General features: G+C 43.3%; 2 protein-coding genes across 2 annotated transcripts in view; one reads left to right on the forward strand and one right to left on the reverse strand.

Annotated features, from left to right (window-relative positions):
- Nucleotides 1–785: 785 nt before the first annotated feature.
- Nucleotides 786–9,607, reverse strand: LOC129136772 (translation initiation factor IF-2). The gene is made up of 2 exons (XM_054665049.2): nt 8,998–9,607; nt 786–6,797 (listed from the first exon to the last, which is right to left on the reverse strand). The coding sequence occupies exons 1-2, from the start codon at nt 9,605–9,607 to the stop codon at nt 6,604–6,606; spliced, it is 804 nt and encodes a 267-aa protein (XP_054521024.2). The 3' UTR covers nt 786–6,603.
- KL (klotho) overlaps nt 9,588–16,283 on the forward strand; it is a 49,781-nt gene continuing 43,085 nt past the window's right edge. Inside the window, exon 1 of the mRNA XM_522655.6 lies at nt 9,588–10,424. Coding sequence (XP_522655.3) covers nt 9,606–10,424 — 819 coding nt within the window. The 5' untranslated portion in view covers nt 9,588–9,605. The remainder of the gene's footprint in view (nt 10,425–16,283) is intronic.

Raw genomic sequence — 16,283 nt, forward strand, 5'->3', positions numbered from 1 at the left:
AAATGCTAATTGGACCATCCAAATTCTGAACCGTTGACCTTAGTCCTTAATCAACAAAAGTGACTGACCGTATTCAAAGAAACAGCAAATTTGCCTTTGTATTATGTGAAAGAAAAGTATAGCTGTTTTGTTATCTAAGTTAGAAATAGGTCCCAAAACTGTGGGTTTTAAACACCAGCACATAGACAACTTGAAATATTGTTTAAAGTATTTGAAATAAATATGGTTTATATAGACAGTTACTTCAACAAGGCATGCTGTGCAGCTTCAATCCTGCTGTTCAGTGATGCTTCAATACCCTTTTGTTGACTATTCAGGAAATTCACTATAGGCTCTTTTGCTTTCTTCATACTCACTCAGCTTGCTTACTTTCAGCAGTTGACTTAATCTTTTATTATACAAGAAAATATAAATCATTAGTTTTGAGTTTCCTGTCATTTGCCTCAACCCCAGTCAGCCTCTCACCTCAAAATATATTTGCCTATACCTTTGTCTCTGCTGCTGAATCTGTCGGTAGCTCTTCCCACCTCTTTCTTTCTCCTCTTAGGAAGATATAATCCTTTTGCACTTTGAACTAAGACTTATTGACATGTACTTCCTTTAACTTACACCCAAGTTAAAAAGTCAAACAATGTTGAAAGGTTAATTCAAAAATAATCAATCCTTTGGTTTTAACCCTTTCAACTCTTTCAGCTATTTTTTTCATTCATTTGACATTTCACCTTCACATTTTAAAATAGAATGCATGCAGCATGTTCTCTTGAATCATTCATGCAATTGCCCAATAGAGTTATAATCAGAAGTGTCTATTACATTTATATTAAGCATAAGTATGTAAATTTCATTCACAGCTGAGCCAAGTAGTGTACTGTAATAACATTTCCTTTATCACACAATTTATTACCCCCCTGGAGAAGTGCTTAACTATTTTTTAAAAAAACACATTTTTGAGTCTGGTTCTGATGCTTGCATTGTCTCTTCACACTGAGTTCTTTCTTTCTTTCTTTTTTTTGCCTTTTAGCATGTTTTGTAATTTTTGGCTGAAGGTTAGACATGATGTATCAGATAAAATGAACTAGGTAGACAAGCCCAAAAGTGTGAGGCTTATGTTTATCTGGCTAGGAATTAGGTTGTGTTTGTTTATTATAGCTGTGGTATCAGAGGCTCAAATTGCCTTTACTGTCCTTGTTTTTGTCTCTCGTATTGTTTTTGGGCTTCCCTAGAGACTTCTTCTTAAATAGGATCTGAAGCTTTAGCTGTATTTCCCTGTTATTATACAGAAGCCCTACTGATGTGGTGGTTAGGTGGGGAGTGATAAGGTGTGGGGAAATGGGAATCATTCTATAGCCCTATGATTGGATCACAGTCTTTTAGTGAGTCTGAATTTGGCATTTCTCTTTCACCATATTGGAGACTTGGGTATTTACTTTGCCCAACTCGTATTTTTAAGGCCTCCGTCTCCTCCTTTCTTGTCTTAGTATCTCAGATCTTGATTCTTTCTGGAGGGATGTCAGGTAAATCATCTTGCTTCTCATTCATATGTCCCTCAGCTAACTCACTTACCAGCAATTCATATTCATTTCCTTTCCATATGCTAACCCCTCTCAGTTTCATTGAAAATAGATGTGTCTGTCATTCTCCTCATTGTATTTGGGGAAATTTTTGAGAGACGAAGGGAATAGAAACATCTTCACTCCAGCAATTCAATGCCCTGTGTCCCTGATGAGCCTATTCCCAGGTTCTAGACAGAAGCCTTGTGTCAGGGCATGTTTAGTTAGTGTCCAAATCAACATCAGGCTATGGAGGTGGGGTATTACTTAGGAGGACATGGAAGGTGATGGCGAGTGCAGGATCCAAGCTCTTGGCTTCCTGCTCCACTTGGAAGAGATGCAGCCACCCAGGAACAGTCAGATTTCCCAGGATGCAGAAGCAACAAAAATTGAATCTAGTGGCTCCACAGTCTACTTTAGCTCCAGGGAGCTCTGCAGAACTATATCTTCCTGAGAACCTATTTGCAATTGTCTTAATGTCTTTTTGGACCTCCTTTTTGTTGCCTTTTTAGTAGCTTTTTGTCCACCATCCCTGATGCACTGGCTTATGTTCCCTTCTGCACCATGACAGTATTCCAGCTGCATCCTCTTGTTTTTCTGGTCTTCTTACTGGTTCCGGGTTTAATATCTTGGGACACTAAAAGTTTACAATCAGCTACTTTAGATCACAGCTGGTGCTAGTTAGGCTATTTGCTTCATCTTCCCCTCGAAACTCCCCATTCTCATTTTCCTTAACCTTTCCTTCTCAGCACAAAAATATGTGCAGAGTTCCCCATCTTGAAAAAATTTTCTCTGAACTCTGCTAACTCCACAAGTGACATTCTTTCTCTCTCCTTCCACTGGCAAACTTCTCAGAGAAGTGTACATCTGTGGCCTTTGTTTTCTTGCCATCCACAGACTCTCATTAATGACTTACATTGTAATCTGGCTTTAGTCCCCATTACAACTAAAAATCTGTCTCCAAAGTCACCAAATGAACTAACTTCTAGGTCAATTGTCTTTTCTCAACAAGTTTCATCATCTCCCCTTTTAAAAATACTCATCTCCTAAGTTTGAAAAACACTTCATCCTGGGACTTCTGGAACTCCTCTGTGGGCTCACTTTGTTTGGACTCCTTTCTTCCTCTACCCCACCCATCCAACTCAATGGAGACATTCGCCAAGACTCAGCCCTTGGCTTTTAGTTGTTTCTTTTTTAATATCCTCATCTTATGTGCTAGCCTCGTATCAACGTTTCTGTTCCAAATCCCCAGGCTGTAACTGCCTCCTGGCTTCAATTCTATAGTTCCATTATATGATTAATATCTTTACTTATATCTTTGAGTGACACTTCAAATTCAATATATTTAACACTGAATTTATCTTTTGCTCAAATTAGTTATACTTCTGAATGTACTTAAATATATCTATAGTCTTATTTTTATTTTCAATTAAGCTCCAAACATTAAAATCATCTTTTAGTCTTTCATCTTCTCTTCTCTCTTATGTTCAATCAGTCGTTTTTTGAATTGCCTTACATCTTTCCCTTCCTTTTCTTTACAATTTTCACCATGCTAGGCATAAGCCTTTCTTAACTTATTAGCCAGGTTACTGTAGTTTCTTTCAAAGTGGTCTTTCAGGTTCTAGCATCTCCTCTTTTAATTAATCCTGCCTGTCACTGCCAATCAATAGATTGGTTAATTAATATTGCCTCTGTCTTAAAATAAGTTGAGGCATACTGCAATTTGTCATTGTAACTTCACTAGTTAAAAACCCTCAGTGGTTCCTGAGTTGAGTTGGGCGCTTACAGGTTTGGACTTCAAATCTTGGAATGTAAATCACTTCCACATTTCTCTTACTTGCAAATAAGAAGAATGAGGATACTAGTGGGTGGAAGTGGCTCCCTGATGCCTCCCTAGTCCTTCACAAAGGTGCGCCTGGTATTTGGTAGTTCTGGAAATCTCTGTGGAATGAAGAATTTGCTAGATCAGAGAAACTCAGAACTCCAGTGTTAATCTTTCTTAACCCTTTTGGGCTTGTTAGATGTGTACTGGGAGAACTGGGGAATGTTGGCACGTAAGCTATTCACAGTTACATAGTTTTGTGTTCTGTTTATTGTCGTAACATCAGTTCTTCCTGAGGTTTTTCAGTAGAGTAGGCTTGGGCCATGGCCTACTGTAGTCCCATGTAGGATGTCAAATATGGTTTTGTTGTGACCACTTTCCCTTTCTGTGCTCAGGGCAGACATTACTAATCAATCACAGGCTCTTTTCCTAAGCCGGGTTGTGGCTTTAGAATCCTCAACATTCTGTTTTGGCCCTGAGGAAGGGCAATCCATCCCTTACCAATGGGTTCATTCATCCACTCCTTCCTTCCACAAATACGTAGAGAGCACCTACAGTGGACGGGTACCATCTCCTAGGTACTGGAGATATTGCAAAGAAAAGGCCATATGTCCATTACTATGGAGTTCACATTCTTATGGGAAATAAAGGAAATAAACAAGTAAATGAACAAGATAATTTGAGACAGCCATAGGCTCTATGAGACAACTAAAACAGGGTACTGTAGTTGAGAAGAACTGGGATAACTACTTTGGACAGAGAGAGCAGAGAAGGTTAAGGATATACTTTTTGTCTGGGAGCTGACTGAGGAGAGGCAAGTGGTTCCATGAAGAGCATTCCAGAGATGGGGCAGGGCAAGTCAAAGACGCCAAAGCTGGGAATAAGTTTGGTTTGTTCCAAGGACAACTAAGAGGCCAGTGTGGCTGGAGCAGAGTAACGAGCAGGGAGATGGGTAGAAGAGGACGAAAAGCACAGCCGAGGAAACAATCAATAGATTGAAGAGACAGCCTACAGAATTGCAAACCATACATCTGATAAGGGTTTTAATATCCAAAATATATAAGCAACTCAAACAACTCTATAGCAAGAAAGCAAATAACCCAATTAAAGAATGGGCAAAGGATCTGAGTAGACATTTCTCAAAAGGAGACATACAAATGGTCAAATCTATGAAAAAAATGCTCAACATCACACTAATCATCAGGAAAATGCATATTAAAACCACAATGAGATATCACCTCACCCTAGTTACAATAGTTATTATAAAAAAAGATGAAAGATAGCAAGTGTTGACAAGATAGAGAAAAAAGAAAATCCTTGTATGCCATTGGTGGGAATGTAAATTAATATAGCCATTATGAAAAACAATATAGAGGTTCACCCAAAAATTTAAAAATAGAACCACCATGGCCGGGCATGGTGGCTCATGCCTGTAATCCCAGCACTTTCGGAGGCCAAGGCGGACAGATTGCTTGAGCCCAGGAGTTTGAGATCAGCCTTGGCAACATGGCAAAACCTCATCTCTACAAAAAATAGAAAAATTAGCCAGGCATGGTGGTATATGCCTTGTAGTCCCAGCTACCTGGGGAGACTGAGGTGGGAGGATTGCTTGAGCCCCAGGGACTTGAGACTGCAGTGAGTTGAGATTGTGCCATTGCACTCCAGCCTGGGGGACCGAGTGAGACCAGGTTTTTTTTTTAAAAAAAAAAAAAAAGAAAAAAGAATCACCATATGACTCAGCATTCCTAATTCCTATTACGGGTATATATCCAAAGGAAATGAAATAAGTATGCCTAAGGAATATGTGCATTGTGTTGTTTACTGTATTACCATTCACAATAGCCAAGATAATGATTCAATCTAAGTATCCATGAACAAACAAATGGATAAAGAAAATGTGGCATATATCCACTATGGAATACTAGTCAGCCTTACAAAAAAAAGGAAATTCTGTCATTTGTGATGACATGGATGAACCTGGAGGGCATTATGTTAAATGAAATAAGCCAGGCACAGAAAGACAAATACTGTATGATCTCAGTTATATGTAGAGTCTGAAAAAGTTGAACTCACAGAAGCAGAGAGGAGGACGATGGTTGCCAAAAGATGAGATGTGGGAGTGGAGGGGTGGGGAGATATTGCTCGAAGGATGCAAAATTTCAATTAGATGGAGGAATAAGCCAAGAGATCTATAGTGCCACATGGTGACTATAGTTAATAACAATATATTGTATTTTTGAAAATCTCTAAGAGAGTAGATTTTAAGTATTCTTCTTTCTTTCTTCTTTCTTTTCTTCTTTTCTTTTCTTTTTTGAAACAGAGTCTTGCTCTGTTGCCAAAGCTGGAGTGCAGTGGTGTGATCTCAGCTCACTGCAACCTCCGCCTCCCGGGTTCAAGTGATTCTCCTGCCTCAGCCTCCTGAGTAGCTGGGATTACAGGTGCCTGCCACCATGTTGGTGAATTTTTGTATTTTTAGTAGAGATAGGAGTTTCACCATGTTGGCCAGGCTGGTCTCGAACTCCTGACCTTAGGTGGTCCACCTGCCTCGGCCTCTCAAAGTGCTGGGATTACAGGTGTGAGCCACCACGCCTGGCCAGATTTTAAGTCTTCTTACCACACACACAAAAAATAAGTATGTGAGGTAATACATACGTTTATTAGCTCAATTTAGCCACTCTATAAATGTGTATATATTTTAAAATAACATGCTGTACATGAAAATATATATAATTTTTTGTCTGTTAAAAATTAATTAATTAATTAATTTTAAAAAGAGGAGGGCAGGGAATACTTGTGTATTTTGTTAACTGGACAAATGAAACTCTACTTTCATTTGCTCATTAAACAAATACTTGTTTTGTGCTCAGCATGATTCTAGGCACTGGGACTACCGCATTTTGGTCCATTACTTCCTTGCACACAAAAACCCTTTCTTTTCACCACGAATACACTATGAACATTTTTTTTTTCTTCAGTGTTTGCATCTCTTGATTCCTTCCCTCCAGGTCTTTGTGTGAGTTTTACTCTTTAAACCCCAGATATTGTCATATTTTTCTCTGTTAAACTTTTCCAAACAACTCAAAATAGGGCAATTTCTTCTTCTTCTGAATTTCTCTAACAATTATTCTATGGGTCATTTATTAACACAGCATAATCAAACAACTCATTTATTTTCATCTTTCTTGATCCTTTCTTCAGTTGGATGTTGTCTTTGAGGGCAGAGGTTGTCCTCTATGTTTTGAAGTCTCCACACAGCTCATCATTGCCTTGCCCGTAGTTGTAGCTCAGTGAAATAAAAATCTGCCCGTAGAAGGTGATGTCTGTGACTGGTGAGCCGACAGCTTGTGGGGTTGGTGTTGTATTTGGGTGCATGTGAATCAGTGCATCTCCTTCTGCTCCATTGGTGTTAAAAGGCTCCCATCGTCCTGGGAACACAATAGGAAAGAGAACAGGTGGGAAGGCACTGGATGAAGGAATGTGGAGAATGGAGGAAAAGTTGATCAGATTGTTGACAACTTTCAGTGTTGAAATTGTCACCAAAATCAAAGTCAGTAAATAAATTTACAATGTCCTTTTCTTCGATGCATCAATAACTTCACCTTCCTGTTCAAAGCACAGCAAGTAATTAATCTCTTATTTGCATTTGAAACCCAAGTTTCAGATGTTTGAAGGTGGTTGTAAAAAATAACAACCAAAATAAAGCCAAAATAAATAAGAAGCAGCACTAGGCCGGGCACGGTGTCTCACACCTGTAATCCCAGCATTTTAGGAGGCCGAGGTGGGTGGATCACAGGAGGTCAGGAGTTCGAGACCAGCCTGGTCAGCATGGTGAAACCCTGTCTCTACTAAAAATACAAAAATTAGTCAGGTGTGGTGGTGTGCCCTTATAATCCCAGCTACTAGGGGGGCTGAGACAGGAGAATTGCTTGAACCTGGGAGGCGGAGGTTGCAGTGAGCGGAGACCATGCCACTGCACTCCAGCCTGGGCGACAGAGTGAGACTCCGTCTCACACTTGTGGAACCCAGAACTTAGTAACCATGAACAGAACCTTAATAAACAGAAAGTTCTGGAAATAAAGTTTAATCATCATGGAATCTTTATCACTGGGTTAAATGAACAATCATCTGGGAACATGTCTTGGAATGCTTAAAGCTTTGAGATGCATGTGCCTATGTGGCAGACAAATTTCAAATGTGAAACGTTTAGTTAACTTGGTCTTGCTTTTTAATCACTGCTTTAAAATTTAAAAAATGCTGCTGGTCAAGTAAAAATAGCAATAGATAAAATCTGCCCTGAGCAAACAGACCATACATCAATAAATGAATACTTAGCTTAAGCGATTTTCCATGAGGCCCATGAAGCATTTCTAATTGAAACTTAACAAGCTACAACCCAACAGACACTCCAATCTTCAGTTCTAGAAGGGAAATGTGATACTCCATGTAGACGTAGCTTTTTAAATTTAGCTGGAAGACAATGTGACAGTGAAGTTGTGTGCTGTAATTTTTTAAAATTGCTGAAGTGTCGAGTTTGCTATTTCGTATTTATTGAAAAAATGTAAATGCTACATTTAACAGAATGGCAGTAAGTCTGTTTCAATCTGAAGACTTAATCTTACTAATCATGGTAATATATGCTGGCTGGAATTGGGAATATTTCATAAAATACTGGAATAAATTTGTGCTTATATTTCAGGGGAATTAATAAAAGCACCTTCATCTGCAACATTTAAAATGTTATTGCCTTTAAATTTGTATTAAATAATGCAGGGAAGATAGATCACTGGGGGAGAATGGATGCACCTCTGTGAGGATCTTGGTCATTCAACACACGTGTACGGGTGAGGAAACTAAGGCACGACTTACTGGGTAGGGAGGTAGGGATATTAGCAAGATCCTTCACTTGTCTGGGCTTTCTGTCTTTGAGTCACCTTTGCGCAGTTTTTCACTGGACTTCACAAGCCTCTGAGGCGGCAGGGCAGACAGGACATCCCTATTTTATAGAGGAGGAAACTTAGGCTTACAGAGGTTTCCTGCCCCAAATCACAAAGGTGGAGCCTAGACCTTCTCAGTCTCCACCAACTGTATTTCGGTTAGCCACAATCCTATCTACCCACATCCAAATGGACACCGTGGCTCTGCAACTTCTGTCAAAAGGGCTCTTTGGCAACAGGAAAAACGTCATGGCTCCATTGTATTGTAGAGGATGGGAATGGGTGTTCCGGCTAAATTCCCCCTCCCCTTTCCCTCCACAGCTCAGATGGCAAATGTGCGACCCAGGGATCTCCCGCTCCAGCAGACCTGTGCGCACAACTTTGCACAGATTACCTGCTAAGTCAGAGCCGAAAGGTAACACAGATGCCAAAGGATAATAAAGGTGAATGAGATTTACTCAAAATTGGAAACTTGGTGTTTGGTTTTTCAGGAGAACAATCAACGACTGTGATTTGAAGTTCACCAGGGAATTCTGAGAGATCTAATCAAAGATAGAGTGCTGGTTTGAAATGATTAAAAGGTAACAGTAAAACGGAGAGCAAAACCCCAGTCCCAACGCAACCCATAAATCTACTTTGTCTTCCTCGAAAGAGGGGCGCGGGTGGGCGCGTCTCCCCGCGAGCATCTCACCTAAGGGGGAATCCCTTTCAGCGCACGGCGAAGTTGCCCCTCGGCTGTCCCACCTGGCAGTCCCTCTAGGATTTCGGCCAGTCCCTAATTGGCTCCAGCAATGTCCAGCCGGAGCTTCTTTGGGCCTCCGAGTGGGAGAAAAGTGAGAGCAGGTGCTTCCCCAGCGGCGCGCTCCGCCAGGGCCCGGCAGGATCCCGCGCCCAAGTCGGGGAAAGTTGGTCGGCGCCTTTTCTCCCCCCCGACGAAGCCGCTCCAGGGCTGCTCTCAGAGGACGCGCGGCAGGCAAAGAGAATGAACCTGAGCGTCCACGAAACGTCCTGCACGGCTCCCGGGAGCTGGGAGAAACAGGTGCCTTTCTCCGACGTCCGCGGGCGACGCCGGCCGCACCTTGCCCGCTGCCGCGCCCCTCCCGGGCACCCCTCGCCCTCGGCGCCCCTGCCCCCGCCCCCAGTGCCAGGGCGGAGGCAGTCCCGGCTCGCAGGTAATTATTGCCAGCGGAGCCCGCCGGGGAGCGGGGGTGGGCGCGCCGGCGGTGGGCGGGCGGGCGCGGCGGGGCGCGGGCATAAAGGGGCGCGGCGCGGGGCCCCGGAGCCTGGCTCCCGCGCAGCATGCCCGCCAGCGCCCCGCCGCGCCGCCCGCGGCCGCCGCCGCCGTCGCTGTCGCTGCTGCTGGTGCTGCTGGCCCTGGGCGGCCGCCGCCTGCGCGCGGAGCCGGGCGACGGCGCGCAGACCTGGGCCCGTTTCTCGCGGCCTCCCGCCCCCGAGGCCGCGGGCCTCTTCCAGGGCACCTTCCCCGACGGCTTCCTCTGGGCCGTGGGCAGCGCCGCCTACCAGACCGAGGGCGGCTGGCAGCAGCACGGCAAGGGTGCGTCCATCTGGGACACGTTCACCCACCACCCCCTGGCACCCCCGGGAGACTCCCGGAACGCCAGTCTGCCGTCGGGCGCCCCGTCGCCGCTGCAGCCCGCCACCGGGGACGTAGCCAGCGACAGCTACAACAACGTCTTCCGCGACACGGAGGCGCTGCGCGAGCTCGGGGTCACTCACTACCGCTTCTCCATCTCGTGGGCGCGAGTGCTCCCCAATGGCAGCGCGGGCGTCCCCAACCGCGAGGGGCTGCGCTACTACCGGCGCCTGCTGGAGCGGCTGCGGGAGCTGGGCGTGCAGCCCGTGGTCACCCTGTACCACTGGGACCTGCCCCAGCGCCTGCAGGACGCCTACGGCGGCTGGGCCAACCGCGCCCTGGCCGACCACTTCAGGGATTACGCGGAGCTCTGCTTCCGCCACTTCGGCGGTCAGGTCAAGTACTGGATCACCATCGACAACCCCTACGTGGTGGCCTGGCACGGCTACGCCACCGGGCGCCTGGCCCCCGGCATCCGGGGCAGCCCGCGGCTCGGGTACCTGGTGGCGCACAACCTCCTCCTGGTGAGTGCGAGGGGCCAGGCGGAGGGCCACGCAGGGGAGACAGAGGGCCTCCACAGGGGCCAGGGGGAAGTGTGGGAACTGAGTCTCACCCAGACGAGGCTTCACTTGGACACGTGTATGTGGTCACCGGGGGAAACTGAGCAGTTCTGACTTCCCTTGGAAGGCGTGGAATTAGGAGAGAAATCCCTTAGTGGGCACACGAGTGAGTGCCCCTTGGAGTCCATCTGTGGAAGGGAAGCGGGGATAGGTTTCCGCAGTGAGGAAAGAAACTCCTTTCTCTGGGTGTAGAGGAATTCCTAGAGGTGAGGGCAGGGAGGATTTGCTAGGAGTAACTACAGGGAGAGAATGAGCAGGGTGGATGAAAGAAACACGTTTGTTCTTAAGCCGCACAGATAGCATTACTCTCTGGAGATGTCACGAGTTCAGTGTTAATCCAATAAGATCTGTCTTGCTTGTGGCACAAGTTCACACTGTTGTGAAAGTGTCAAAACACAACTCCCGGAGAGTCAGATTTAAACTGTGTTTGGAGGTCCCTTCTGCGGTAGGGCAGGGAACTGCATCCACCAATCTTATTCACCGAGGGTGTGAAGACCGCTTTATACAATCTCAAACAAAGCTAGTCATAGAAACACAGAAACAACTGCAGGGTGATATAGATTGTTCTACCACATCTATATTTCCACAGTGCTCTCTACAGTTGAAAGGGTTCCTCACTTATGACATTGTTAGCCTGATAAAATTAATTGTAACACCCTTGTGCAAAATATTTGATTAATTTTGACAGCAGGAAATATTGATATGCCATGGTAAAGTTGTCTCAAGTATTTCTTCCTCGTTTTTTCTCCTTAGTGTTCAAATTTAGGCACCATTGTTTTGGGGATTCATTTATAATCATGTCAGTTGTTAGTACACTTTGTACAGAGTTTTGTATCACAATAAAATATTTTATGTACACGTATAAACATTTTAATAAAAGTGTTTAAATGTACAACTTTTGGTACCCAATTCTGATGACTTGTGGGCCTACTGGAAGACTTATTTTTAAATTTAGAATTCAGCCACATATTCTGAACAAAGTCAGTATTAAAACCATTTCTAAACACTTTTAAAGCCATAGATAATATGGGCAGAGCAGTACTGGGTTATTGAGGTGACTTAGTGCTCTGAGCTGCTGGTAATGTTGTAATAATGGCTAAATTAGATTTTATGTCAGTTCCACAAAACCTGTTTGCTGCTACTGGCCATAAAAGAATGTTGGATTTGTTTGGAAACACATTGTGATTTTTGTGATTTCATACTTATGTATGTCTTTTCATAAGGATGTTTTAGAGCAGTGATTCTTACACTTTTTCAATCCTTTTATGGATCTGAAAAACCCTAAAGACCACCAGTGTATGGCTGGTGATAGAAAAACTATGGGAAGAATGGTCTCACTTTTTGAAGAAAACATAAGCAAGTTATCAGTTCATACTGGAAGGAAATAAATGGATCAGCTGGAGGATCTAATAGATCATGCCCATAAAATCTTTACTTTAGATTTAAATCCTACAAGTTCTATTTTTAGAGTCCCTAGGATAAACTCGCATATACAAGGTAGTCAATTGTTATTATAGTGACTTATAGGATCATTTTATTATAAGATAAAGACTTGCGTGCTCTCTGGTTCTCTGGTGTTTTAAATAATCAACATGTTTTAGATCTTTTTGCCCACTCATGGCCCTCTGATTAACTTCTCAGTTATATTTTTCAATGCTTACACAAAAAATTTGCCAAACACTAACCATCCTTCCTAGAAATGCAGTGGACTTTGTATTTAGGGAAATTAGTAACAGGTGAATGCTCCATTTTGCTGATGTTGCAAACAAACTGTTAGTTGGTGTAAAGTATTAATTTTGCTTTCACATTTCTTTTGGTTTGGTGTTTAGTCATTCTTGTATCTTATTTAGAAGCGAGTTCCCATTGTCAAAGAAAGTATCTTGAATTAATTTTGTTGTATGAGATACTTTCATTCTGTTTTCAATGACCTTTCTCTATGTGTATATAGGGGTTGGGGGAAGGGAGGATACAAAAATTTGAGCTTACCTGAAAAAGATAAAACATTCTGCAGATTTTGATAAAAGGGCATTTTAGCTGGGGCTTAGATATTGCTGCTGTACAGATATAGGGGCCAGTTGTGTTCCGGGATCTGATGTTGGTGAAGGATAAAGACTGGCTAGCACCCTTCCCTCACTCCCTCTGTGTTTCCACTAACTTACAAATGGGCTAAGGAGATCCCCTGGGATGATGGGAAGCTTGACCCCTCCTAGAGAGTCAAGAATCATTGATGGCCTGGAGGACAGGAGGCAGAACAAACAAACAGCAGGACAAATAATGGAGGCCCTGCTCAGAATGGAGGTCTTGGTGTTCTTTGTGGGTTCCTCATACTGGAGTGAGCCTTGGCAAAAATGGTGTGTGTGTGTGTGTGTGTGTGTGTGTGAGAGAGAGAGAGAGAGAGAGGAGACAGGAGAGAAGGAGAAGAGGGGAGAGGGGAGGAGGGACAGAGAGAGAGAGAGGTCTCCTACAGAGAGCTTGGAGCTCAGGCTGCTTTGCTCATTTGAGTGTAATCCAGGAGGATGCGCCTTTTCTCTCGGACTTGAATACCAACTGCTCAGCCTTCACAGCTCTTGAAACAAAGTTCTTAATGTCCCCTGAAATCAGCACTAGGGACTGTAGTTGGGGAGTTCAGCCCCAGCAGTGCCTCTGAGTCTTTGTTCTGTATATGGGTTCTAAGAGGATTAGAATCAAGTTGGAAATACATGTGTTCCCATTCCCCACCTTCGACTCCCCTCACCGCCTGAGATTCTTGCAAACATTTGTGCAAGGAACCTGTGAAAAAGACTTCTTTCACGTAAGGAAGTAGGGCTAGGAGATATTAATCTGGGCATTGTTGAGCATTAGCATCAGTGTGCAGGTCTCAGCCCATCTGTCTGCAATGTTTGTTGAAGCCATCACTTCTTGTACCTTGAATCCTTCCTCAACTTGGATTTCAGGTCCTGGCTCTCCCTTGCTTCTCCTCTCAGCTCCCTGGCGATTCCCTCTTAGTCTCCTTTGCTTGTTCCTCCTCACCTTGCCTGTAAATAGTGGAGGGCTCAGGGCTCTGTCTAGATTCACTCCAGGCCATTGCTTTGAATACTGCTGCATCCTGATGACTGGAGATTTTGAGTCTCCACCCAGGTTTCCCCGAGCATCAGACTGGCATAGACAACCGCCTTCTCCACGTGGATGTCTAATGGGCATGTCACATCGAACACATCCCAAACCAAACCCCTGCTTCCCCTTCTCTATTATGATGACTTTTTACTCTTCCAGTTGTTGGACCCCGAATCTTAACTACTCCCCCTTTTCATGTCTTGTTTCTAATCCATCAACAAATCCTGCAGCTCTACCTACCTCCAGGATGTGTCCAGAATCAAACCACTTCTCCCCTTATCTATGACTACGATGGAGGTGCAAGACACCATCCAACCTTGCCTGGGTAATGGGAAGAGCCTCACTGCTGGGGTTCTTATTTCTGCCTTGCCCCCTGCAGTGTGCCATGATGGATGCTCTACAGGGTGACATTATGTGTGGACAAGACAGAGTCCTTGCTTTTTCAAATCCCACCTATTCTTCTGGAGCCAGCTAACACGCTCCCTTGGGCCCCATGCCTGAATGCCATCTCTTCCTTCTATGGCATCCTGCACAGGACTTCGCTTTGCTCAGATGCCTCCTCCCACGCTCTTCCCTTTATTTAACCATTTGTCTCCATTTTACCCCTTCGCTAGCTGGGGTAATCCTGTTCACTTCATCTGTATCTCTGAAAATGGCATCTTGCCCTCCCTTGGTGCTCAGCAGGTGGCTTCTGGTTTACTGAATAGCCTGATTTCACCTTTATAAACTCATGCTACTAGAATTTTCTCTCTTTGTCAGTCTTTCTAGCCACTTTCCAATGGAACAGAGACTACCAAATCCTAATCTGATAAGGAACAATAGGTAAACATAACGTGGCAGACTCTGACATCTGCAGTGAAAATTTAAGGTTCATCATCAAATGTATGATTCCATTGTGAAAATGTCCAGTTAAAAGCTATCTGTAGTCACCATGCAGCATTATGAAGAAGTTTTCAGAATAAGGGCAGGTGGTAAAGTCTCCTGGCCAGCTTTAGGAGTATATATTGGAAGGGGCTTTGTTAGCTGATTGAATTTTTATTCCCCAAGTAATTAGTATGAGCGATTTGTCTACTGTATATATGCTCAAATTACATATACTATGCACTTTTGAGAAATACTTTACAAGTTTTCCTTTCATTAAAATGTATTTGGGGCCGGGCGCAGTGGCTCACACCTGTAATCCCAGCACTTTGGGAGGCTGAGGCGGGTGGATCACCTGAGATCAGGAGTTTGAGACCAGCCTGGCCAACATGGTGAAACCCCGTCTCTACTAAAAATATGGAAAATTCACCAGGCGTGGTGGCAGGTGCCTGTAATCCCAGCTACTTGGGAGGCTGAGGCAGGAGAATCGTTTGAACATGGGAGGCAGAGGTTGTAGTGAGCTGAGATCGCACCATTGCACTCCATCCTGAGCAACAAGAGCGAAACTCCATCTCAAAAAAATGTATTTTGTACATAACTAGAATAATCAACTGGATTGAAAGTTAATATAAATTTTAGAATACCACTGAATTCAATAGTGCATTTAGTCAGAAGTAGTTAAAATATCTCCCAAACAGCTTGAATCACTCCTTTTTGAACACATTGTTTTTTGAAGGTTACGGTCAAGTCCAAGAAAAAATTTTAAAATAGGAAAAGAATTAATCAAATCATTTCAAAATCATAGCAGTGTTTTAACAATGCCAATTATTTTGAGTTGAAGAAGGAAAATGTAAACTATGCATTCAAGTAATGTCAATGCACCTTCTCAGGTGCAAAATGAATGAAAAATTAACTGTGCCAGCTGAATATGTAGCAATCACGGCTTTTGCACATAGAAGCCTTCTGAATTATCTTATATTCTCAAAAATATCATTGCTCTAAACTAGAATTTTATTATAATTAATTTGTGCAAAAGTTGTCTTTCTTTCAATGAATGTTATCTTTTTAAGGCATAAAGGAAATTTTAGGTGGAGGAGGAGAATAGAATACATGCTTACTGGGAGGACAAGTAATAATAGGTGAGTAAAAACACACAGCTTATTGAATTGTCTCAGATCCACATTTTCTCCAGAAATGCAAAGTTATACTTGAAATCTATATTTAAACAGATAAGCAGAATGTGACTTTTATATGCTCTATTTTGATGTATTCTGAGTACGAAGATAACCTGAAGGATGCCTTTTCCCCCTCTTTATCTTGGGGTAAACTCTTACTTACCTTTCATAGACTTGACTCAAATATTTTCATTCTGCAATAACCACAGGTAGAGTGGATCATTTACTCAGTTGTGGCTCTCTTAAGAGCACAGACTACCTATCATATTTATTTCAAAATTTGTAGTGCTTATCTCAGTGCTTGGCACAGAGGAAAGAAATACAATTTTTAATAAAGGCATAAGTGGAGAGGTAAAATACATGTTTCTGGTTTCAAAGTGTCCATATTCTTTCTTGTAAATGGAATATTGTGCTTGCAGTCTGCTCTCATACAATATCTGGGAAGGAGTTTTAAAGAGTGAGGAAGAACAGTAAAGATTTTCCTAGGCAGATACATATGTGACCTTTGTTGATTTCCAGAGCACATAATATCCCAATTTCATCCAGTGGACAGGAAAAGAGAGGAAGAGGGAAAAGGTGGCCTCTCAAGTGCCTGACCTGGAAGCTGCACCTATCACTGTCCCTTGGGCAGAAC

This window comes from Pan troglodytes, chromosome 14, assembly GCF_028858775.2.
Source record: "Pan troglodytes isolate AG18354 chromosome 14, NHGRI_mPanTro3-v2.0_pri, whole genome shotgun sequence".
In the NCBI taxonomy this organism is placed as follows: Eukaryota; Metazoa; Chordata; class Mammalia; order Primates; family Hominidae; genus Pan; species Pan troglodytes.

Bases quoted from the DNA above. Each gene is read 5' to 3' on its own strand.
- LOC129136772 (XM_054665049.2), bottom strand. From the start codon at position 9,607: ATGCTGCGCGGGAGCCAGGCTCCGGGGCCCCGCGCCGCGCCCCTTTAT. The intron at 6,798-8,997 runs GTGAGATGCTCG...TTGTGTTCCCAG, and splicing joins TGAAAGGGATTCCCCCTTAG to GACGATGGGAGCCTTTTAAC.